The following is a 26592-nucleotide window of genomic DNA, read 5'->3' on the forward strand; positions in this document are numbered from 1 at the left end:
GTATCAGCAACATCTATGGCTGCTAGTAAAGTAGTACGGGTGATGGTGTGTCCCTCGTGAATGACTGCCCTGAGAATGGGCCTCTTGGAGTTGGGTAGATGTTCCATGAATTCAGACAGCTTGGAGTAATTATTGAAATCATGATTAGTCAACAGCACAGAGTAGTTTGCTATTCTAAGCTGCAAAGTGGCTGAGGAACAGGTATTCCTACCACAGAGGTCTAGTTTCTTGTACTCCTCCTCACTGCTTGAAGATTTGAGCTGGGGAGCTTTAGAGTGTTGATTTGCTGCATCTACCACCAATGAGTTTGGCTAGGGATGGGAAAAGAGAAAGTCTAGGTCTTTGGGATGGACAAAGTACTTACTCTTCGTTTTTTTGCAGCTTGGATGCACAGAGGCGGGTATCCACCAAATAGATACTTCCATTATTGCCTCATCAATAGGTAATGCAATCTTTCCTTGAGAGGACGGGTGAATGTCCTTTAAGAGACGATGCTGCTTCTCATAGACTCATAGACCTTAAGGTCAGAAGGGACCATTATGATCATCTAGTCTGACCCCCTGCACAACGCAGGCCACAGAATCTGATCCATCCACTCCTGGAAGAATCCTCTCATCTATAACTCAGATATTGAAGCCTTCAAATAGTTTAAAGACCCTAAGATGCAGAGAATCCTCCAGCTGTGATCTGTGCCCCATGCTACAGAGGAAGGCGAAAAACCTCCAGGGTCTCTGCCAATCTACCCTGAAGGAAAATTCCTTCCTGACCCCAAATATGGTGATCAGCTAAACTCTGAGCATGTGGGCAAGACTCACCAGCCAGACACCCAGGAAAAGTTGTCTATAGTAACTCCTATCATCCCTCCATTGGTCTATTTACCACTGATAATGAAAGGTCAATTAGTTACTAAGATCATGTTATCTCATCAAACCATCCCCTTCATAATCTTATCTGGCTAAGTCTTGAAGCCAGATAGGACTTTTGCACCCACTATTTCCCTTGGAAGGCTGTTCCAGAACTTCACTCCTCTAATTTCAAATTTAAACTTTCTACTAGTCATCTTATATCCATTCATTCTTGTATCCACACTGGTATTAAGCTTAAATAATTCCTCTTCCTCCCTGGTATTTATCCCTCTAATATATTTAAAGAGAGCAATCATGTCTCCCCTCAGCCTTCTTTTGGTTAAGAGTCTCCTTTCATAAGACAGGGTTTTCCATTCCTCGGATCATCCTAGTGGCCCTTCTTTGTACCTGTTCCAGTTTGAATTCATCCTTCTTAAACATGGGAGACAAGAACTGCACACAGTATTCCAAATGAGGTCTCACCAATGCCTTGTATAACGGCACTAACACCTCCTTATCCTTCCTGGAAATATCTCGCCTAATGCATCCCAAGACCATATTAGCCTTTTTCACAGCCATGTCACAATGGCGGCTCATAGTCATCCTATAATCAACCAGGACTCCGAGGACCTTCTCCTCCTCCGTTACTTCCAACTGATGTGTCCCCAGCTTATAACTAAAATTCTTGTTATTAATCCCTAAATGCATAACTTTACACTTCTCATTATTAAATTTCATCCTATTGCTATCACTCCAATTTACAAGGTCATCCAGATCTTCCTGTATGATATCCCAATCCTTTTCTGAATTGGCAATACCTCCCAACTTTGTGTCAACCGCAAATTTTATGAGGACACTCCCACTTTTGGTGCCAATGTCAGTAATAAAAAGATTAAATAAAATTGGCCCCAAAACTGATCCCTGAGGAACTCCGCTAGTAACCTTCCTCCAACCTGACAGTTCACCTTTCCGTATGACCCGCTGTAGTCTCCCCTTTAACCAGTTGCTTATCTACCTCTCAATTTTCATATTGATCCCCATCTTTTCTAATTCAACCAATAATTCCCCATGTGGTACTGTATCAAATGCCTTACTCAAATCGAGGTAGATTAGATCCACGGCATTTCCTTTATCTAAAAAATCTGTTACTTTCTCAAAAAAGGAGACCAGGTTGGTTTGGCACAATCTACCTTTTATAAAACCATGTTGTAATTTGTCCTAATTTCAATTAACCTCAATATCCCTAACTACTTTCTCCTTCAAAAATTTTTCCAAGATCTTGCATACTACAGATGTCAAACTAACAGGCCTATAGTTACCCGGATCACTTTTTTCCCCTAATGGACTTGCAATTTCACGTGCCAGTTCCTTTAATATTCTTGGATGAGGATTATCTGGGTCCCCCGATTTACTCCCATTAAGCTGTTCAAGTTTGACTTTTACCTTGGATATGGTAATATCTACCTCCATATCCTTATTCTCATTTGTTATGTTACCTTTCTCCCTAAGCTCTTCATTAGCCTCATTAAAGACTGATGCAAAGTATTTGTTTAGATATTGGGCCATGCCTAGATTATCCTTAACCTCTACTCCATCCTCAGTAATTAGCGGTCCCACTTCTTTTTTTGTTTTTTTTCCCATTTATATGGCTATAAAACCTTTTACTATTGGTTTTAATTCCCTTTGCAAGGTCCAAATCTACATGACTTTTAGCCTCTCACTTTGTCCCTACATGCTCTAACCTCAATAAGGTAGCTTTCTTTGCTGGTCCCTCCCATCTTCCACTCCTTACATGCTTTCTGCTTTTTCTTAATCACCTCTCTGAGATGCTTGCTCATCCAGCTTGGTCTAAAATACCTGCCTTTAAATAGTTTCCCCTTTTTTGGGATACAGGCTTCTGATAGCTTCTGCAACTTTAACTTAAAATAATCCCAGGCCTCCTCTGCTTTTAGATCAATAAATTCTTTAGTCCAATCAACTTCCCTAACTAATTTCCTTAATTTATTAAAGTTAGCCCTTTTGAAATTAAAAACCCTAGTCTCAGATTTATTTTTGTTTAGCCTTCCATTTAATTTGAACTGAATTAGCTCATGATCACTCGAGCCAAGGTTGTCCCCTACAGCCATTTCATTTATGAGGTCCTCACTACTCACCAAAACCAAATCTAAAATGGCATTCCCCCTTGTTGGTTCAGCAACTACTTGATGAAGGAATTCATCGGCTATCAAATCTGAGTTCTATTATTATTACTAGCACTTGTTCTCCAATTGATAGCTGGAAAGTTGAAGTCTCCCATGATTACAGAGTTTCCATGAGTATTTATTTCATTAAGAATAGTGATAGAAATGTAGCCGTGTTAGTCTGGTGTATCTGAAACAAAATACAGGACTATGTAGCACTTTAAAGACTAACAAGATGGTTTATTAGATGAGCTTTCGTGGGCCAGACCCACTTCCTCAGATCAAATAGTGGAAGAAAATAGTCACAACCATATATACCAAAGGATACAATTAAAAAAATGAACACATATGAAAAGGACAACTATTTTGATTTGATTTGATTTGTCCTTTTCATATGTGTTCATTTTTTTAATTGTATCCTTTGGTATATATGGTTGTGACTATTTTCTTCCACTATTTGATCTGAGGAAGTGGGTCTGGCCCACGAAAGCTCATCATCTAATAAACCATCTTGTTAGTCTTTAAAGTGCTACATAGTCCTGTACTTCATTAAAAACATTAAAGAGGTCTCTATCCATATCCAAATTAGATCCTGGTAGTCTATAACACACCCCAAACACTATCCCGGAGGAACTGATAGTTTTCTTCCGCAATATGATTTTTGCCCAGAAAGACTCTATCTTCTCCATACCATCACTTATTATTTCTTTACAATCTACCTCATCTTTGATATACAATGCGACTCCACCACCTTTACCCTTATTTCTGTCTTTCCTAAATAGCACATACCCTTCAATACCTGTACTCCAGTCATCCCTAGTATTCCACCATGTTTCTATTATTTCTATAATATCTGGTTTCACTTCCTGGACCAATAGCTCTAGTTACTCCATTTTGTTACCTAGGCTCCTCGCATTGGTGTACAAACATCTTAATTTTTGCTGTTTGGCCTCACTCACATTCTTTACCCAATTTGGCATAGATGTTGTACCTCCAATATGACCTATTAGACTAGTATCTACGCTACCCTTCTTCATGTCCATTCTCCTACCCCCAGCTATATCTTTTCTGACTTCTTTTTCCTCCCTCTCAATGCTAAAATCCGGCGTAGAGATTACCTGGACATCTCCCAACCATCTCCCCCAAATTTCTAGTTTAAAGCTCTCTTAATCAGTTGAGCCAGCCTCCATCCTAGAAGTCTATTTCCCTCCCTACTTAGGTGAAGTCCATCCCGAGAGAACAGTTCTCTGTCCATAAATGCCTCCCAGTGACCATACATCCCAAAGCCCTCCTTATAGCACCACTGCCTGAGCCATCTACTGTGCATCATAATCCTGTCACATCTTAGTTGCCCTTCTTTAGTGGGATTCCGCCTGTTCCTAGAGATCACCTGAGCTTCGATTTCCTTAAGCTTCTTCCCCAGCCTGGCATAGTCTCCCTTGATTCGTTCCAGCAAGAATCTAGCCATATCATTTGTTCTTACATGAAGGATGATCAATGGATTCTTTCCTGCTCCCTTTAGGATCCACTTCTCTTTTACCTCCTAGAGCTGAACCTCTTGGCTGGTGACTACTCTTTTAAAAAGCTCTTGGAACTGTTTCAAGTCGTCTGTAGAATGTGTGACTTCTGGTATTACAGCCTCATCGAGACATGGAGATGGATTATCCTCAAAGGCCTGTTGGGCTTGTGTGATGCTATTTCTCAGCAGGAATTTGGCCCTTTTCCGCCTCTTCTGATTCTGCTGAAGTCAGCAGGGTTTGGGGTGGAGAGGCTGCTGGAAGCTTCCTCGGTGATGCAGATGTACTCATGGAGCGGTGTCTCTTGGGTTCCCAGTAGTCCTACACTGCCCCCCAGGGAGGGTAATATCTAGAGGGGGATATTGCCAGTCCAGGTACCACTGTGAATAGTGAAGTCTTTCATGATAATGTTGAAGTTGACAAGATGTAGCTGGGGAGGAATGCTGCCAAGAAAAAACATTCCTCTGCTCATATTCAGTAACTACAGCGCTTTCATGTGTCAACGGAGGTCTAGTGCAGTGTGAAGATAGGCATGGGGAACAAGCTGACAGAGGGGGACCCTCGAATGAGAGGAGGGGAGAGTTTGGCTGAATGCTATAGGTTTCAGCTACTATTGTGCAATTGGCTTCTGTTTGCACTAAGTAATTAGCCTGCTGCGCCTGTGCTGCAGCCTCCGGTGGGAGGGACCTCCTTGTAGGTGTCAGCTTGGCAGGAGGTGGTCCTGAGGACTTGCAGGGTAGTTTGGCAGGAGGTTCTGTGCTCATTCCCGGCACCAGGTGAATAAACGCGGCAGCTGCGTGTGCCTGAGGGTTCAGGCAGGGTGGTCCACAGGCTGGATCCTGTGGCTTGGTGGGCTTGGGTTGCGGTGGTGCCATGGTTTGTCAGCATGGTCTCTCTGGTGCCACTGATGAATGTGCCAACCCTGAGACAGTGCAGGGTGTGGCTGTGGCGGTGCCTGATAAAGGTCTCGTCGCCAGCTTAGCTGATGTACTCAGCACATCCCCGGTATCCAATCTGGGGGACGGCTTTACAGGTAGTCATCTCGCCAGAGAGACTTTTGCCCTACAGAGTTTATGGAGCAAGGCAGACACGGATCTGTGTTTCACGTCTCACTGAGTTTAAAGTGAGTTGGGGCTCTTCGGAAGGCCACAGAGCCCTTTCAAATATTATCATACGGAGCCACAGTTCTCGGTCACATGCCTCCCCCAACCATCTTAATCAAGAATTGTGCCTATCCAAAACTAGCATGGGATTACATTGGAGACATTTTCATTTTTCAAAGACATTACATGAGAGCCAGGCATGGTAGAGTATTGATGAAGCTCAGGCTGTCTTCTTTCTTCTTCTTCTTCTTCTTTTTTTTTTCTTTAAATGGGGAAGCAAAGGGAGAGAACAAATGAAGTGGAGCATGAGGGAAATCAGAGCTGCTGCCGCTGAAGCGGTCCGTTAGGACCGGACCAGGGAAAAACATTTTTTTAAAGAAATAAAGTTGTAACAAGGAATCAATTAACAATGATGAAACAGTAACAAAAAAACAAGCATAGTAACAAGAACTGTGTGAAGGGAACAAGCCCCTGGGGCAAGAGAGATAGGAGCTCCGTCCGCAACTGAGGGCTGTTAGAGAGGAACTGGAAGAGGGAGGGGGAGAAGAGGACAGCTGAGCACGCGAAGCACCAAACAGTCAATGGGGCAAAGCACCTCCTCCGCGTGTGCAGCCCAACAATCATCTGCTAGGAAAAAGCTCTGAACTGCGAGTCCAGGAATCACTCGTCACCAACAGTGGAGCACTCACGGGGACATCAACCGAAGAAGAATCAGGAGGCCCTTCATGCATTACACAACAGAGATTAAAAGCTGCATTGACTAGTGATGACGCCACCTACTCAGCTGCAGTGTCTCCAACTGTCTCTAGGGTCTGTAAATATTCTCTTGTCTCAGGGTAACACCGATTCCATAAGCAACCCTGGTTACAGAGTAGTATGGCCCAATGTGCGGCAGCTGCTCCTTTAAAACACCGCCTCTGGCGTTTCAAAGGGGCAGCGCCATGGTGCCTGGGGTCAGCTGCGGACTGCCCAGCTGATCCCAGGCTCCCATGGCATTTCCCCGGAACCGGGGATCAGCTGGAGAGACTACCCGCTAGCCCCAGGCTGTACGCGGAGTTCCACATTCCTCCTTTGAAATATACAAGAGCCCCAGTAGAGGCTCTTGTACATTTCAAAGGAGGAATGCGGAAGTGCCTATCGACTAGTCAATTAACCACATTTTAACAACCCTAGTCTCAACCCCATGTGCTTCATTGCAGGGTATGCACACCCAGTCACACCAGCAGAATGGTTTAGTGCATGCAATATAGAAAGCAGGGGCACACCTTACATCCAGGGAGTGTAATTCCGTATCTCTGTCCTGGCATGGGGTTTAGGGAAGAAGACAGGGAGAAAAAGATCCTGATTGACGTCAAAAGGCAACACCATCTTGGGCATAAAGAATGGATGGGGGCACAACTGCATCTAATCCTTATAGAAAACAGTATAAGGTAAGGCTTGGAGGTAAGGGCTTGCACCCTGGTAGAAGCAATACCTACCAGGAAGGCCACTTTATAAGAGGCTGACTATTCAGCAGGTAGCTAGGGTCCCAATAGGGGGCCATGACTCAAGAGAGCATCAAATTCAAGTTCATTGATTATAATGGCTGCTTAACCTGAGGGCAAAGCCAATCCAAACCCTTAAGGTGACAACCCACCACCAGATCCCTGAAGAGGAAACTTCACTCCTGAATAGCTGCCAGATATATTTTAATAGATGAGACAGACAGATCTTAGCGAAGGAGGTAGTCCAGAAGCAAGGGAAACATGGCCTGCTGGGAAAGAGTACCTTATCAAGGCACCACAAAGAGAACCTCTTCCATTTGGCAAGGTAAGTAGAGGGTTTGCGGCTGCTTATTAAAACTTCTCTGACCGAGTCTGAGTCTTGGAGTTCAAGGTGGCTTGGAGTTCAGGTTCACGTGGCACAGCTGATTGAACTCCTGCGTCCACTCTGTCCTGTCGAATTTTGAGGAGAACCCTAGGTATTAACAGCACTGGTGGGGAGATGTAGATACTTTCCACCTGTCATGGATGAAGCAGTATCTGATAGGGACTGTTGACCTGAAAGGAGCAGAACCACAGGAACTTTCTGTTTAGGCAGGTCACAAACAGGTCCACATGGGGATGACCCCACCCTTGGAAACTGGAGAGGCACATCTGCCCTAAAGAACCAAATCGAGGAATTGAAAGGGCCAGCTGAGGTGATCCAGGACCACTCGTGGGATTTGGAAGGGCCAGTTGAGGTGATCTGCAAGGTTGTTTTACATGCCCAGAAGGTACAAGGTTTGCATGTGATCATCGTGAGAAATGCAAAGATCCCAGAGGGAGATGGTCTCCAGGCACAGGTGAGAGGAACAAGCACCACCCTGTCAATTGATATAAAACATCAATGTGTTCTTGTCGCTCATCACAATGACATACTTGCCCTGTAGGTGAGGCAGATACACCTGGCAAGTAAGCAGGACTCTCCTGTGTTCCTGGAAATTGATATGCAACATCATTTCCATGCAAGACCATAGTCTTTGTTTGCAAATCGTTTAGGTGTGCCCCCATGTCTAAGCATCCATCACCAGGGTGACCTCTCTCTGGGCCTGCAAACAGGACCCCAGCACACACTATCTAGGGCTGCATCCACCAGACAAAGGATGGCAGCATTGCCAGCAGCATGGTAACCAAGTGGTCAAGACCATCTCTGGAGTTGAGAAGGGCCCCAATGAACTCGATTCTTTGCATAAGAATGAGCGTGGCACAATGAGGAGCAGGCCCAGATGGGACGACATAGCCTTGACCAGTTCCATATACTCAAGCACCTGATGCAGTGACCAGCCCTTGATCAGCCAGTTGTCCAGGTACAGGAAGACCTGCACCCAGTTCCTGTGCAGGAACATGGCCACCACAGCCATGCACTTTGCAAAAACCCTAGGCACCATGGCCAGGCCAAAAGGGCAGCACTGAACTGGTAACGATGGTCTGTACCATAAAACAGAGGAAATGGCGGTGGAGATATGGAAATGTGCATTCTTGATATCGAGGGCAGTGTACCAATCCCCTGGATCCAGTGAGGAAATGAGTGAGGCCAGGGATACAAGGCGAAACTTGAGCTTTCGTATGAACACATTCAGGTTTCTGAAATCCAGTATGGGGCACAGACCCCTTTTGACCTTTGAGATAAGGAAGTGCCAGTAGTAAAATCCTTTGCCCCTGAATTCCTGCTGGACCTCCTCTATCATCATCCTGCGTGAGAAGTGACGTCACCTGCAGGATAAGGAGTTGCTTGTAAGAAGGGTCTCTGAAGAGGGACAGGTAAGGGGGCAGGAGGAGGAGAGGATACAGAATTGGACAGAATATTCCACTCCCACTGTGCTCAGAACCTAGCAGTCTGACGTCATCTGGGCCCAGGCTCAGCAAAAGTGGGATAGATGATTCTCAAAAGGAGCAGACAGATGCCCTCAGATGCACCCTCAAAAATTAGTCTTGGGCCCCAATGGTTGCTTGGAGATAGAGACCAGTGTCAAGACAAACGGGTGCGGACACTCACAGCAGTGGGCTTCTCACAGTGCCAAAGATGACACCGGTGCTGGGGCAAGCTGTGGAGCCATAGTCTGTGTCTAAGGCAGAGCCACTGGTGCCTGACAGGGCCCATGCATTGACGCTAATGGTACCATGAATGCAGATGTAGACCGGTGCCACTGAGGGAAGGTGCTGCGCCTCAAATGTTACTGTCACCACCAATGAGGTCCCGTGCAGCCCCAAACATGTCCAGCATGGAGTCCTCCTCCACTACCACTCACACCGGGGAATCCTCCAATACCAGGCTCAATGGACCAGCCTGTGGGGCCAGAGTCAACAGTGTTAGGAAAGAAGTATTCTGCCCTGGTAGGCTGGGCGCAGTACAGGCTGATTCCAGAGCCTTACTAGATCTTCTGGAGGGCAAACAGCCTCATCCGTTGTCCTCTTCTTGCATGGTACTAGGGAATGGGACTGGTTCAGAGAGGACAACCCCATTTTTAGTGCCGGGAAACCGTGCCAATTCTGCTCTTCAAGGCATGGCACCAATGAGGCTGGCGCAATGCGCACTATGGCACTGGAGTTGCTGGCTGAGGTCTAAGTGCCAACTCCACAAGGATCACTATAAGCCGCTGGTCCCTCTCCATTTTGGTTTGCAGCTTAAGTATAGTGTGTCTGCAGGGGATTTATCAGACAGGTGACCCTCTCCAAGACACTTCAAAAGCAGGTGGAGAGAAGATCTCCTCTGGGCATATGCTTGCCACACTTTGCACATTGTTTGAAACCCTTGGGCCACTGCATGCCCCAGGAGCATGAACAATAGGAGAGGGAAATACACACATCCCAAGCTAACTACTTTAAGTAAATTGAACAAACTAATCTAGAAACAACAAAACCAACACAAGTATGCTATGCTAGAGACTGACTATTTGTGAAGCAAGAAATCAGAAGCTGCAACGACTGTCATTTGCAGAAAAAAGGAACTGAAGTGGGAGTTGGGTTGGCAAAGGTATGCATACAACATTGCAAGGCATCACCACAGGGGACACCAAAACCGACCCAAAGGGTCCCACTAGGGAAAAGTCTTGACAATTGGACACACCATATATGCATATTGGAATATGCATGAGCAATCACTTGAAGAACCCTTTTATTTTCAACCCTGTCATTAACCATGTACATTTTTTTGAATCCTGCTATGCTCTTGGCCTCAGTGACATCTTGATGATATCTTGTGGAAGTGACTGCCACTGGTGTCTTGTTTACAGAGTGTATTTCCTTTAACACATTTTGCATTTGTTACCTGTCTGTTTCAATGAAAATTGGCTCATAAATCCAATTTTAATCACAAAGTATTTCAGAGAAATTCTTACTACATTGTCTTTCAGTTAGTAAGTCCCTGCTATTAAGGAGTGTATTTTCAGCTCAATATATGGAGCGGCAGGTATGAAAATTTGCATATGTGCAGAGGGAAATAGCAGTGTAAATGTCAAATACCCATTCTCCTCAAATTCCCTCCTACCTGGATTACTCTGAAATATCACACATACAGACAAATCTTGCAGACTGGTCCTAATTCAGTGTGATTTTCAATTTTTCCAATCATTTAGGACCTCCATGGTCATATTCAGAACCATTCTGCTTATAAATGATTTTTTTTTGTCTCCTAGCCTGATGGTGGACTGAGAGGGCACAAGCAAATTTGCTAGTATTTAACACTTAAGCTCCTTTCCTCACTTCTCTAGTTTCCGCTCCTCACTCTGAGCTCTCCGTTGGGCAAGCACACTGCTTGCTCTCCTTCTTCTCTGTTCTTCCCTTTTCTGTTGGATTCTGGCATCCAGCTTGGAGATTGTGCATATCCCCCAAATGGAGTCCTTAATTCCCTGCAGGCACAAGAAAACAGCACATCTGAACTCAACATACTTTCAGCAAAGTAAATGTTAAAAGTGATATAGTTAGTTAAAAAATTATCTTCATAAAATTACCCACATTATCTAACCCCCTACATGACAGAAACTGAAGGAATTTTACAAATCATTTCATTATGATAATTGATTCAGTTTACTTTTGTGCATGCCAGTTAGCTTGAACCAAAAAAAATTGCTTGGACAGTTTCACTTTCTGGTGCATGCACTGGCCTAATTTTCTGTCTTTCAGCTATAATCTCATATCTTCCCCTGGAGAATTATAAAGATTTTCCTTTACAGAGGTCTATAAAATCATGACTGGTGTGGAAAAAGTGAATAAGGAAAAGTTATTTACTTATTCCCACAATATAAGAACTAGGGGTCACCAATTGAAATCAATAGACAGCAGGTTTAAAACAAACAAAAGGAAGTTTTACTTCACTAGGTGCAGTCACTAGGTGGGACTCCTTGCCAGAGGATGCAGTGAAGGATAGGACTTTAACAGGATTCAAAAAAGAGCTAGATAAATTCATGGTGGTTAAGTCCATCAATGGCTATTAGACAGGATGGGTAGGAATGGTGTCCTTAGCCTCTGTTTCTCTGGAGGTGGGTGACAAGGAAGGGATCACGTGAGGATTATCTGTTGTGTTTCCTCCCTCTGGGGCATCTGGCATTGGCCACTGTTGGCAAACAGAATACTGGGCTGGATGGACTGTTGGTCTGACCCAGTCTGGCCATTTTATGTTCTGATGTTCCTTGCATTTTGAGCCAACATTTCCATTAATGTTAGCCTTTCAAAAAAATAGTAAACAAGGCCTACATTTTGGGCATACAGGCAGTCCCCGAGTTACGCGGATCCGACTTATGTCGGATCCGCAGTTACGAACGGGGCCCTCCCTCTCCCTGGTCTCCAGCAGACCAGGGAGAGGAAGCAAAGCGGCGGAACACGCGGGCAGCGGAAAGCCCAGATGCGTCTGGGCTGTCCGCTGCCCGCGTGTTCCGCCGCTTTGCTCCCCGTCCCCCTGGTCTGCAGACCAGGGGGACGGGGAGCAAAGCAGAGCAAAGCCGCGGAGCCTGGGGTTCTTAAGTTGAATCTGTATGTAAGTCAGAACTGGCGTCCAGATTCAGCTGCTGTTGAAACTGATCAGTTTCAGCAGCGGCTGAATCTGGACGCCAGTTCTGACTTACATACAGATTCAACTTAAGAACAAACCTACAGTCCCTATCTTGTACGTAACCCGGGGACTGCCTGTACTAAATTTGGGCAGTGGTTTCCCGTTCAATGAAAATCTCATTGTCTAGGTGGGTTTGAGGGGCTGATATATAAAAACTGAAGACTATAACGTCACAGATGTGCATGGTATTTTAAAAGACAAGGTCCCAGCCCCAAGGAGTTTATAGTCTAGTGTAGACAGATGTAGTGAAAATAGCATGTCTAGCGTAGTGAAAATAGCATGTCACAGTAGCAGGATAATAAAACAAGGAAGTGGGAGACTCCTGGGACTGCAATTATTTTTATGTAATCTTGACCATGCTTGAAAGTGGCAACAGAGAGAACCTGTGGCAAGATCAATGGTGGAAGTAGACACACATTCATGAGTTTCTTAGGTGGAATTCAAAGGGGGATAGCAAGGCTGCTAGGAGTAGCAAAGAAGTGAGAGGTTGACCACTGTTTTCCTCCGCTCCCATTATTCCCTCAGACTGGAATTTGGATGAAAGCCAGCAATGGTCATCAGTCAGGAGGGGAAGCCAACAGTGCTTGTAGCCAAGGTTCAGTTCAATAATTACAGCAGGGGCCCAATGACTTTAGTCAGAACCATTTTAGGCATTTGTAGAAGTGACATTATAATGTAATCTGTTTTTTTAAAGGTATAATTTCTTATTGACTTCCTATTACCTATAGCCTCTCAAAGCCAGAGAATCATTTATTTCTTTGTCTATTTTCTCCAATTAGGCAAAAAGTGCTTTTTTTCCCCTGTCAATTTGTGTATGAAGGTAGAATTAACCTAGCTGGGTTTCTTTACTGCTTTGTTTGTAACACAAGCTGACAAACACAAAACAGTGTTTCAAGGCTCTCCTGAGAACTGGTTCATTTTATTTGTAATTTCTCTCCAAGTGGGAGCAATTATTAGTACAATTTATGATGTATCTTTATACAAAGTTATCTATTCTCTTGTTAGCTTTTTTAATCCATGAAGGGAAAAAAATATAAGGCTAATAATAGTTACACACAGATTTAGGATATGTAAGGCATTTCTGTTTGAACACAAATCAAAATTTGTTATTTACATTTACCTCATCATGTCCTATAGTTACAAGACCAAGGCAATTTGCTCTTCCTGGTTACAAAAAAAAAATCAGCTCCACATTGCTTAAACTCAAAACTAGTGTTAAATCCACAGAGAGCTCCAGAAAAGCACTTGAGAAATTTCAACCTTTTTTTAAAACTGGGTGGGGAAAGTATCATTCATTTAATCCAGTGGGAGTCAGCCTTTCACCTGTGGGCCATCTTTTGCAACACCATCTAAATTGACCATGAACAAATGTCATTTGTACCTGAAAGGTGGCAAGTGTCCTTTGAGAAATAAGCTGGTAAGCTCAGTCAAGCCTTCCCATCACAAAAAATACATAACTGGCCCCTTTCTTGTCAGTTTGAGTGGCAAAGTTCAATTAAGATTATGGCTCAATACTGCAGGGCATTCTGCAGCACACACAGCTATTTGGGGGTTCACTGCAAGCTCAACATTTGCCCAGATCATGCTCAGCAAGGAGAGTCTGTAGTGGTATCATGTTGAACAAAAGTAGCTCCCTCTTATTTCCATGCACACACAAATCCAAAAGAATGCTGAGTGACCAAAAATGGAAATGTTACTGGGTAAAACTGGATAGAGATTAGAATCCTGGTACTTGTGTATGATCTGAACCACTATACTGCTCCATATTTAAAAAAAGAAAAAGGTAACCAGGGTATGAAATCTGAGATTACTCATGGGGGAGGGGGAATATTTTTAATCCACCATTGGCTAGATGAAAGAAAAGGCATCCAAGCAGTAAGGAACAAGATACAATCAAGAAATATACTGATTCGTCTAAGTCAATTTTGCCTATAAATTATGACACCTATGTAAGGAAATTAAAGTTCCTTAAGAGATTCTGGAATCAAGACAAACTGAGAGACTTACCCTGATAAGATCATGAAAGAAAGTTTTCACGCTGTCTGCCATCTCTATGCCAGCATCACCTGATTCCAAAACTATCAACTACAGGGAGAAGGAAAGAGAAGAGTCCAAACCTCTGTCATTGTGTAGATATGGGAATCTTAAGGAGCCTGTGGCAAAGAGAAAAGGAAACATTACCATGGTAGACAAACAAAGAATTCCTCATTTACACACTTCTTTTTGTAATAAAACTGTAAGTTCACCAGCATCTCAGCCATTTAAACAGAAGGCAGATTTCTCCAGGCTATGAGAGTCATTTAACACTTTTTACTACTTACCACTTACTACTAATTTGCAGCATTTCTGAAGAAAAGGCATGACAATTGGAAAACACATCAATAACTTTTCCCCTATCCCTCTCCCTCTCAAAATAAAATAGATGGACACAGGGCCTCTAATGATTTGAAAATTGTAAAAAGCAGACTTTTGCACTAATGAAATAAAGTTTAACAAAACTCCCAGATTTTACTGTTGCAATCCATATAAAGGAATGTCTGCCATCTCTACGCCAACATCACTTGATTCCAAAACTATCAATTACAAGAAGGAAAGAGAAAAGCCCAAACTTCTGTCATTGCACAGATGTGGGAATCTGAGGGAGCCTGTACTCTAGATAGCTGCATTTTGTACTATCTCCTTTACAACATAAGTCACCATGAGCACATTACCCTAATGTTCTCTATGCAATAGAGCCCATAAAACAGTCAATTTAAGATATCTATCCTGATAATACCAAAGCTCTCCATGGGACTGGCCTCTAACTACACAACAGATTATTTCTTAAAAGCTGTGGTTAGGGATGCAGATTTGCTACAGATGCAGAAAATGTCACAGATACCAAGGGAAGGCTCTAGTTGAGTTACCCAACAACCTGGTGGCTATGTTTTTTGGAAAGCTAGCCCACCCTGTACTAATCCCAAGATGCAGTTCTTAAATCCTGTGGGGCTGGACCCAGCTCCCTCCTCCAGGCATTGCAATCTGGCACACAGGCTTGCAGCACCCTTTTGTAATGGCAGAGGGGCAAGGCCAATATGGTCATAATGCCACTCACTAAAATTTAGCCTGCTGTCCCTCCATCATGAAACAGAGGCAGAGGGGCTAACAGAATTGCCAGGCTCCAGTGCCGGGAAGAGCAGGGGTGGCTCCACACTCCCGGAAGTGTCGAGGCTTTGGGCAGAAGGGGAGGGACTGGGGTTAGCATCCTCCAACCCCCAGCTCTTCAGCGCTGCTACTGCACTCCAGTTAACAGCAGTAGCTGGGAGCCGTAGGCCTTTTTACGTCGTTGGGCCCCAGAGCAGTTGACCTCCTCCCACCCCCCCAAAAAAATTTGCCAAGCCAAATCTGACCGGAGATATAAGACGACATGCCATGTTTGGAGCTAGCTAAACTCAGCCCCATGAAACACCAAAGCCATTGCTATCCATGCCCAGGGTGACCATAAGGTAGGCTCACTATCAAGCCACAGGCCCAGCCCTCTGGGACAGGAGCCACCATGGAGGAAGAGGCCCTACAACAGCCTCCATTCCTCACCAGGATGGGATTAGAGGTGTGATGCCAGAGTGCTTGGCAGCAGCAGTGAAGAACACTGCTAGCCTATCACCTTAATGAGATATATTTCAGTTTCCTTTATACAGCAGACTTCCGATAATCCGGCACCTTTGAGACCCAGGGGGTGCCAGATTATCAGGAGGTACTCCGGCAGGGGGGCTGTGACGGATCTGGGGGGGGGGGCGCAGTGTCAGCGGGGAACGGTGCGGCGTGGGGCAAACCCTCCACCATTTTGCAGGGAGGCAGGGGAAGTCGCCAGAGACAGGCCAAGCTGGGGCTGCAAGCGGCAGCGGCAACTTGGGGAAGCAGCAGGTCAGAGCAGCTGGGGTGCTGCCGGGTTGGTCCCGCAGTACCGCCTCTCACCTCAGCGGCGCTGCGGGACCAACCCGGCAGCACCCCAAGTCCACCGCTGCTGAAACTGACGAGCGGCGGACTTGGGGAAGCAGCGGGCAGAGCAGCTTGGGTGCTGCCCAGTTGGTCCCGCAACGCCACCCCTCACCCCCCTGCTTGGCGCCCAGCAGCACTCCAGCTGCTCTGCTCCGCAGCTTCCCCAAATCTGCCACTCATCAGTTTCAGCAACAGCAGCAGACTTGAGGAAGCGGCGCGGAGCAGAGCAACTGGGGTGCTGCTGGGGGCCGAGCAGGGAGGTGAGGGAGGTGCTGTGGGACCAACCTGGCAGCACCCCAGCTGCTCTGCTCCGCGCTGCTTCCCCAGGTCCCCCGCTGGTCAGTTTCAGCAGCGGACTTGGGGAAGCAGCTCGGAACAGCTCCAATTGTCCGGCTGGCCGGAGCACTTCCGGGTTCCAGTTGGTGCCAGACTATCAGGAATGCCGGACCACTGGATGCCGGACAATTGGAGTTTTACTGTACTGCTTTAAAAAATATCGCAAAAACTGTGATGTATTAAATTGACTAGGACTGCTCCATGATTTTCAATAAAAAGAGACTTGATAAATCTGCAGTCCCAGATTATAGTCCACCTGAAGAACAAAACTGTTGACCAACAGAAAAAATGTGAATGAGAAGACAAATCTTTCACAAGAGAAGATCCTTGACTTTGAAACCACTCCCACAAGACAGAAGAATGACGAAGGGCCTACATTCATAACTCCTAGATTTCCTATATGTCTCTCCAAAGTGACAAAAAGGAAAGTTATATGAAGGTTAATGAACTCCTAAACAAGAAACTATATGTGAAAAGTATTTAGGCAGCGATGAACAGTGACCCTGGTGATGTATTTGACAAGCAGAGTTCAGATTAGAATTGTGACTTGTTTTGCAAACATAAGCTTCTCCTTGCTCCATGGCTAAGGACCCTTTACACAGAAAGAACTAGTGTAGTCTATGTCAAATAAATCAATACTACAGGAGGTGAAGTGCAGGGTAATGAAGACACACAAAGGCTATGTCTACACTACAAGGTTTTTGCGCAAAAACCTGCGGAGCATCCACACCTCAAATTAGCTCTTGCACAATTAAACGGGCAGTTAAACAGCAGAACAGAGGGCTTTTGCCAGTGTAGGTAAATCTCCGTTTCTGAGGCATAACTGCTTTTAGCGCTACAGCTATTGCGCAAGAAGGCAAGTGTGGATGCTCCAGAGGGATTTCTTGTGCAAGAAACCCCTATGGGAAAACACACAGGTGCTCTGATGACCATTCTGTGAATGGCCATCAGAGCTTTTTTGCACAAGAGCGTCCATGCAGTATGGATGCTCTCTTGCGCAAAAGCACAAAGCTTTTGCGATGCGCTTTGAGGTGTGGATGTGTTATTGCACAAGAAGTTCCTGTGCAAAAACTCTTGCGCAAAAGGCTTCTTGCACAAGAAGCCTGTAGTTTAAATGTAGCCAACGTGACTTAGGGTGGTGTACACTGATGTAGCTACACCAGAACAAAACCCACCACAGGTGTGCATCACCAATGTAAAGAAAAACTTGTACCAGTAAGATTTCTCCTGGATTTGAATATTCTTTAGTATATTAGTTACTAATATTATTTAGTAACTTCATAACACAAAGTGTCACCACATAATAGTCTGTACTGTTATATTTTAGGTGAAATGTGCTGTGAATTTATTTTTTGCTTACTTTAAAAGAAGCAAAACTCATTGATTTTGTAGACTAAGAGAACTAGCATGGTTCTGTGGTATTTTGACCAAAAAATGAGTGTAACTTCCTAGTTAAAGAGTTTGTAGGTGCTAGCAGTGGTTCATGCGCCATACTGTCTTCATCTGTTTCTCCAGAATTTAAGCTCAAATTATTTTCTAGGCTTTCTGGATAGGAACAAAATCCTTTAAATATGTGACCTGCAGTGAGTCTAAAATAAAAGATGTGAAATCTAATAGTAAGTTAAATGTCAACATAGTTAACTATTTAACTGCTGAACATGTTCTCTAAATATTCAAATATTCTGAATCTGTGGATAAATCTGAGTACTACAATTATTCTTCAAAAATGTGGAGACAGACTGTAAAATTTTTAGGACAGCTGTGTTTTACAGAGAACACTATCGGCAACTAGACAACAATTTCTCAATGTAATCCAGCATGAGGCTTTTTTTAAACAACCCATAAAATCATCCAAAAAAAAAAGTGAAAAAATAGATGGCACTGTCACAGCCAAAGATCTCAACGTTAGGCTTAAAAGAAATGTTGAACACATGCTGAGTATCCTGAAGCCTAACTCTGTAGCCTCGAACAAAATGCAGGGAAATAACTGTTATTGTTGATGCTGAAAATTTGGAAGGAACTGAGTGAGACAGAGCTTAATTACAAGTGATAAAAAAAACGAATGGGACAAGCACTATCTCCAGCTCATTTTAAGAACATAAGAAGGGCCATAGTAGGTCAGACCAAAGGGCCATCTAACCCAATATCCCATCTTCCCAACAGGGGCCAATACCAGATGTCCCAGAGGGAGGGAACAGAACAGGTTATCAACATGTGATCCCTTTCCTGTCATCCATTTCCAGCCTCTGACAAACAGAAGGTAGGGACACCATTCCTACCCATCCTGGCTAACAGCCATTGATGGATCTATCCTCCATGAATTTTTTGAACCCTGTTAAAATCCTTCACAACATCCTCTGGAAAGGAGTGCCACACGTTCCTTGTGCTCCGTGTGAAGAAAAACTTCCTTTTGTTTGCTTTAAAATTTTCTTGCAAACATTTTCAATAGGCATGTTAAATATTGGTTAATTAAATAGTCAATTAACCTCATGAATTATTGGACTATTCTATAGTCCCCGGGGGTGGGGCCAGCAGCCAGTATGCGCCAGCCCCACTGCCAAGGAGCCCCCTGCCACTCTGCACTGCTGCCTCTGTATCAGAGGCAGCTGCGTGGGATGCCAATCAGGAGCTGGTCCATGAGGGAAGCCAATTTAAAAACCAGCTCCCCTCACAGCCTGGCAGTTAACCTGTGCTGCTGCTTCTGATACAAAGACAGCAGTGCAGGGTGGCAGCAGCCCATCCAGCATGAGGGTCTGAGCTCCCAGACCCAGCACGAGCCAGAACTGAACCAGGCTGCCTGCTCACCTAGCTCCTAATACACTTTAAATGCAGAGCTACAGCATAGGTAGGTCCCGGATCCGGCGCAAGCTGAGATTGAGCCAGGCTGCTGGCCAGACTGCTAAAAAATGTACTGGCGGGAGTAGGGAAAGAATGCGTCTAGTCTATAGCATTAACCATAAGCAAAAATTTATTGGTTGATCTACTACACTGTTACATCCCTAATTCTCAATACTCAGTATCAGGGTAAAACCTTAACTGCTAAAGAAGGGAAGTTGGCTATGACATAGGCATCCAGGAATCATCTCTCCATAATGCCAACTAGAATAGAATTCAAAGCTAAGGATGAACCATTCAAGAAATATAGGTTTGCCGATGATGTTTTAAAGAAAGTTACACCAGAGAATTGGTAGAAGTCACTTAAGCACTTGGATTCAGAGACTGTTGAAATGATCATTTCAATTTTAACAGCAGTAGAGTCTTCTGCCCATGCAGAAAGAATATTTTCTTCCTCTGGAATAATTCATTCCCAAGTGAGAAATCGTTTGGGACCTGAAAAAGCAAGCCTCATGAATAGGAGCTGCAAGGGAGAGTTTGACTTACCTGGAGAGCAAAGAAAGGGTTAAGCTAACTGAGGCTCTGCACCTGAGGGAGGGGGCTTTGAGCATTCAGCCAATGAAATGCAGAAAAGGAATATCAAATGAGAGAAGGGTTTTTCTTCCTTTGTTGTGAGTCAGAGCAGTTTTTCCCCAGGTATGGAGCAGGGGAGATGGACTCTCCCAGGAACAGACTTCTTACATTCATTAATACGTGTAAGTAAGAAAAAGTTTAGATAGTCCATCTGATTTTATTGTTTTCTTTGTTTGGGGGTTTGGAAATCATGTCTGAGCTGGTTAATTGTTTTTCTAACGATTACAGCCCAGGGAGAATCCTTGAGTCTATTTCAATTCATGGTTTTTAACACCTAGTCATCTACTATGCTTGAAACAGTGGTTTTGTTTTAATAATAATAGTGTTTTCTTTTTGTTTTGGTTAACCGGTATTGGTTGATTTTTGTGTCTCTAAACCTACATGCCTAAGGCTATGTCTACACTACAGAGGTTTATTTTGGAAAAACGGACGTTTTTCTGAAAAAACTTCACTTACATTCACACTGCAATCGCGTTCTTTCGAAAAAAATCAGGTTTTTCTGACGTTGGCAAACCTCTTTCTACAAGGAAGCCTTTTTCCGAAAGAGCTCTTTCGGAAAAAGGCATGTGTGAATGGGGAAGAGGGAGTTCTTTTGAAAGAAGAGGAAAGAGTAAAAAGCACAGGTGCCCTAGTGGCCATTCTGTCCATAGTAATCACAGCTTAAATGCGAGATAGCGTTCACACTGAATGGATGCTGTAGAAGCTGTAGAAACCATTTTCATATTTAGCTAGAAGCCATCTTGTTTATCAGAAACCATTTCAGCTTTTCTCTCAAGCACGTAGACCAGAGTGAACTTTCTGTCACCCCGTGAGAAGAGGCCTACAGGATGGGCTATTGGTATGTGTTAATTGGGCTGGTTGGGACAGGAAATGTACTCCCTCGTACCTGTCCGCCATCTTGTTGATAAGGCTTTGTTTTTCCAAATTTAATTGAGGATTTCTGTAATTGGATGCCCTGACGTCAGACTGTTTGGCTAAGGGTATAAAGATACTAGGATTGATTGTATTAGCAGCCTTACTGGGCCCGGCTCTGCTGTGACCACGTTTGGCTCATGCTGTGCTTTATTAATTAAGGCAGTTTGCTAGCTGCCTAAACACAGAGGAGCGTGTTTTTGCTTCGACAATGCTATCTTTCGAAAAAACAGATTGCTTTTCGATGAACTTTGAATGTGGACGCTTTCCTTCGGAAGAAGTTTTTTCAGAAGATCTCTTCCGGAAAAGCTTCTTCCGAAAGAAGCCTGCAGTCCGGGAGAAGCAGAGCCCCATTGTTCTGTGCAGATTATCTCTGTGTTCCCAATTCCAAGCATAACAGAGGTTGGGGCAGAGGAGAGAACTTTGGCTCAGGGAAGGGATTCCATGTGGTTTCTTCCTTGGAAAGGGTTTATTTTATATTTTTAGAGATACTTGGTGGAGGCAGCGATCAATTTTTTTTTTCCATCTCAGGGAAACTGAGACTGGACAAGTTTGTCTCTGGGATACAGATACAGGTTCTTATAGAATTTATACTACTCAAAGTGTCATGTTGGGAAATTGAGCCATGACAGCAAGAAAACTTGTTTTTCTTTTCCAGATTATGAACAAACGGGAAAATGAAGATGAAGATGACTGAGTTAGCTGCAGAAGTCAATATTTTAAGTTTTTTGTGATGACCTGACAGTTGATTTAATTTTTGTTTTTTTAAAAATTATTTCATTTAACTATTTTAGTTAAAAACAATTTTAACAAAAACAAACCTGATTTTAAAAAATGTGAATATTTAACTAAATTCAAAAATTCATATGCTTGTTTTGTTAAAAGAGTATATGTTTACTGTTGAAGAAAAAATTCAGAATACATAACATTGTTTTAATTAACTAAAACAATTTAAATGGGTCTCTGGTGATGTTCTCCTAATACAGCATAGCAAGAAAATCCTCCAAATATTAATGATTAATCTCTTGAATTGAAGATAATTAGCCTCCCAATGACTTCATAAATATCTGCTTCAATTACCTTTGGTAAATGAAATAACCAATCATTCATTTTCTGATATAGCTATAAAACTACTCTGAAAAGTTTTCAAAATAAATCACTGTAATAGTATGTACCTTCTAAAAATAAAACCTACATCTATCTCTGAGTTGTCAAGAATATATATTAAAGTTATAATAACCAACAACAATGCACTTTTGTGTAGATAACCGCAATTAAATCGAGTCTTGACTAGTGATTTAATCATGATTTACACCATGATTTAAATCAAATCCACCCTGCAACTGATGGAAGAATGCTTCCATGGACCTAGCTCCCATTGTTCGGGAAGTGGCATTCCCACAGTAATGGAAAAAGCTCCTTCCATTTGCGCACTCTGTATCTACACTATAGAGTGTAGATACCCTTAGAGGTACTCCAGAGAAGTCTGGGGGGGGTACATCAACACAACTGAAACGTGGAGAAAACTGAATTTTTGTTTTAAGTTTAACTGTTTAAGTTAACTGTTTAATTTTTGTTTTGTTTTAAGTTTTACAGCGCTTTATTATTTTTGTACTTTTTACACCCAAAAATGTCATTGCCTGCCAAGCTACAATTAAGTTGTTTAAACAAATGTGTTGCAATGGTAGAAAAAAATTGTGTATCTGAACACTGTAGGTACTGGGGGTACAGTCGACCTCCGACTTATACCCGCCTGACCTGCAACCCCCCGCATTTACGGCCGCCCTGCTCTGGGAGCTGCAGGGCCGCCTACTGCCCAGCAGTCCTCGACCGGCTCAGGGTGTCGTTCGCACCACGGGGCCGCCTACCACCCAGCACAGCCCCCAGTCGGCTCTGGGCACTGTTTACGCTGCGCAGCGGAGCCACCTACCGCCCAGCACAGCTCCTGGCTGGCTCTGGGTGCCATTCACTCCGCTGGCTCAAGGAAAAGCCACATAGAGGAAAAGCACACAAAAGACCAGATTTCATGGTCCGTGATGCATTCTGCATGGCTGTGAATTTGACCAGGCTCTAGCTATATTGTTGTAATGGTCTCTAAGGTGTCATCAATGACACACATTTATTGTTACAAGTCAATGTGAGCTTTTTGGCAAGTAAGCCAATAGACAACAGAAGCCCCTCGAGTGGGATGGGCCAAAGGACAGTATCATCCCAGTTAAGAATTCCAGGAATAAAGTTTTAAAAAATTTAAGTGTGAAAAATCCTGGACTGAATAAATTTCCAGGAATAAAAGGGACGACAGCTATCTAGAAAGAACAGTAGGGCAGGACTGGGCACCTAGGGCAGGGAGCAAAGCAGATTGTAGTACTGGAGCAGTGGAACCGGGGAGGATCAGGAAGGGGGAGCAAAGCTCGGTGTCTGGGGCTGGAAGAAGGGCACTAAGGGCAAAGAGCAGAATCGGTGCCTGGACATGTCAGGGCAGAGTGGGGGACAGAGCATGGTGCCTGGAGAAGAGAGCAACGTACCCAGGGCAGAGCAGGGGTGCAGGGACAGGAGCAGAGCACAGTGCCTGGGGCAGACTGTGGCGACCGGGACAGAGAATGGGGTACCTAGGGCAAAAAAAGGGGCTAACAAGGGGCAAGGAGCAGAACCAGTGCCCAGAGGTTGTCTATCATAGGAAGTGGAAGGGCAGAGCACAGTACCGGGGCAAGGAATGAGATACCCATGGTAAAATAGGGGGCAGGCAGGGAGCAGAGCTCATGCCCAGGGATGTCTTGATTAGGGCACCCTGAGCAGAGAATGAGTGACAGAATGTGGTGCCTGGGGCAGGGAGAGGGGTACTCCTGGGGTTTTCTGGGATACAGCAACTGGGGCAGGGAGCAGAGCATGGTGCCCAGGACAACGGATCGGTTACCCAGGGCAAAGTAGGGGACGAGACAGGGTGCAAGAAGAAGAACAGGTGCCCGGGCGTGACTTGGATAGGGCAGAAGGGGCACCTGGGAACAGGAGCACAGCGCAGTGTTTCTGGGATAGGGCAGGGCAAGACAGGAGAGCACAGTGCAGTGCCTAGGGTGTGTCTGGGATGAGGCAGGACGACAGGAAAGCACAGCGCAGTTACTGGGGTGTGTCTGGGATGGGGCAGGAGGACAAGGAACAGAGCACAGTGCCCGGGGTGTTCCTGGGATGTAGCAGGAGACCACGGGAGAAGAGTGCAGTACATGGGGAGGGGGCAGGGGAGCAGAGTATGGTGTCTGGTGTGTGTGGGAGGAGGCAGGAGGACAGAAACGCAGAGCTTACCGTGAGTCTTGGATGGAGCAGGAGAACATGGGAACAAAGTGCAATACCCGGGGTATGTCGGGGAGGGGGCAGGAGAACCGGGGAGCAGAGCACAGTGCCTGGGGTGCCTGGGAGGGGGCGGGGAAGCAGAGCGCAGTGCCTGAGAGAATCATAGAATCATAGAATAATAGGACTGGAAGGGACCTCAAGAGGTCATCGAGTCCAGCCCCCCGCCCTCAAGGCAGGACCAAGCTCCGTCTACACCATCCCTGACAGATGTCTATCTAACCTGTTCTTAAATATCTCCAGAGAGGGAGATTCCACCACCTCCCTTGGCAATTTATTCCAATATTTGACCACCCTGACAGTTAGGAATTTTTTCCTAATGTCCAATCTAAACCTCCCCTGCTGCACTTTAAGCCCATTACTCCTTGTCCTGTCCTCAGTAACCAAGAGGAACAAATTTTCGCCTTCCTCCTTGTGACACCCTTTTAGATATTTGAAAACCGCTATCATGTCCCCCCTTAATCTTCTTTTTTCCAAACTAAACAAGCCCAGTTCATGAAGCCATGCCCGGCGCGGGGGGGGCGGGGCGGGGGAGGGGGAAGCAGAGCGCGGCATCTGGGAGGGTTTGGGGGAGCAGAGCGCGGTGCCCGGGGGAGTCGGGGAGAGGCGGGGGGGGGGGCAGAGCGCGGTGCCCGAGGGTGTCGGGGAGAGGCGGGGGGGGGGGGCCGAGCGCGGTGCCCGAGGGTGTCGGGGAGAGGCCGGGGGGGCCGAGCGCGGTGCCCGAGGGTGACGGAGAGAGGCAGGGGGGGCCGAGTGCAGTGCGCGAGATAGGAGCGCGGGGGGGGGGGGCGGAAGGAGCGGAGGGGGGCCGAGCGCGGTGCCCGGGGGTGTCGGGGAGGCGTTCCTGGGGCGGGGGGCTATGGGGCAGAGCGCGGGAGGGGTAGGAGCGGGGGGGGGCAGAGCGCGGGGGGGCGGAAGGAGCGGGGGGGGGGCAGAGCGCGGCCGGGGGGGAGCAGAGCGCGGGGGGGGGGGTAGGAGCGGGGGGGAGCAGAGCGCGGGGGGGGGGTAGGAGCGGGGGGGGCAGAGCGCGGGGGGGCGGAAGGAGCGGGGGGGGGAAGAGCGCGGCCGGGGGGTAGGAGCGGGGGGGGAGCAGAGCGCGGGGGGGGGGTAGGAGCGGGGCGGGCACAGCGCGGCCGGGGGGTAGGAGCGGGGGGGGAGCAGAGCGCGGGGGGGGGGGGGTAGGAGCGGGGCGGGCACAGCGCGGCCGGGGGGTAGGAGCGGGGCTCACCGGCGGTTCCACGGCTGCGGCGACGGGCCAGGCCCCAGGCCACTCTGAGGCCGAACTCCCGCCTCCTCACGCCTACCGCGCCGGCCGGCCCAGACACACTGCGCATGCGCCCACAACCGCTTCAGGCGGGCAGTGCTTCTGGTGGCCGCCAGGGGAGCCCGCTGGGTGGCAGCGTCCTGAGATCGAGCATGCGCACACCGTTCTCAGCGGGGCTGCAGTGCATGCGGCTGCCGCAGAGGGAGCCCGCAGCCTTCAACTCCCCCAGCGGAGGCAAACCCGAAGCTCCCCACTTGGGAGGCTGGAGCTGTGGCTGGGAGCACCCGCCTATTGCAAGGTTCCAGGGCCACCCTTCTGCAGCCTAGTGCTGGGGCTGCCCAGGGTGCAGTGCACACAACAGCTGAGAGCTAACGGAGTTTAGAGGGGGAGTTCTCCAGGTAGAGCAGAAGCAGATACAGGAGTCTTGAGAGAAGTGGGTGTTGTGCTTGGGGCTTTCTTGCTGTGTGCTGAGCTTGTGTTTGTGAGTGAGGCTTGGTGTGTGTTCTTTTTTGTTTTATTTATTTATTTTCCCCTGTGTTTGAGAGTGAGGCTTTCCCCCCCACTTCCCCTTTGCCCTCCCTCTCCCCTTGATGGAGTTTGTGCTGTGATTGGTAGGGGCTATGATTGGCAGGTGGAAACTGCTGGCTTCTAATTAAAGTTTGAATTCTAGGGGGAGGGGCTTTCAGGCACTCCAGGGCTTTATAAGGCAGTGAGCAAGAGACCAAGGAGCTCGTGAACAGGTGAGTGCTAACAGGGAGTTGGGAAAGGCATGAGATTCTCTTGCCTTTCTTTTTAAATCCCTTCTCCAGGACAGCAGCGATGGATGGTGATGGGTCTGCTGTTGTTACCTGCACAGCATGTGCCATGTTTGTCTTCTTCCTGGAAGAAAGAACAGATTTCATCTGCACGAAGTGCAAGATGGTCAACATTTTGGAAGAAAAAGTTAGAGGACTGGAGGCCCAAGTGTCGACCCTACGCTTGATCAGAGAGAATGAAGACTTCCTCGATAGAAGGCAGCGTTTAATCCTTCAAGCATGGAAGGCAGAGGAACCAGCGAGGGCAGTACGTGACCAAGACGAG

General features: G+C 46.1%; 1 protein-coding gene across 1 annotated transcript in view; it reads right to left on the bottom strand.

The window, feature by feature from the left end:
* LOC102450389 (EI24 autophagy associated transmembrane protein) overlaps positions 1 to 25625 on the bottom strand; it is an 84668-nt gene extending 59043 nt beyond the window's left edge. Inside the window, exons 1-3 of the mRNA XM_075909260.1 lie at positions 25477 to 25625; positions 14220 to 14365; positions 10868 to 11013 (exon numbers count right to left, since the gene is read on the bottom strand). Of these exons, the coding sequence (XP_075765375.1) occupies positions 10868 to 11013; positions 14220 to 14261 (188 nt within the window). The 5' untranslated portion in view covers positions 14262 to 14365; positions 25477 to 25625. The remainder of the gene's footprint in view (positions 1 to 10867; positions 11014 to 14219; positions 14366 to 25476) is intronic.
* Positions 25626 to 26592: the final 967 nt, after the last annotated feature.

The sequence above is a fragment of the Pelodiscus sinensis genome, chromosome 26, assembly GCF_049634645.1.
Source record: "Pelodiscus sinensis isolate JC-2024 chromosome 26, ASM4963464v1, whole genome shotgun sequence".
NCBI classification, from domain to species: Eukaryota; Metazoa; Chordata; order Testudines; family Trionychidae; genus Pelodiscus; species Pelodiscus sinensis.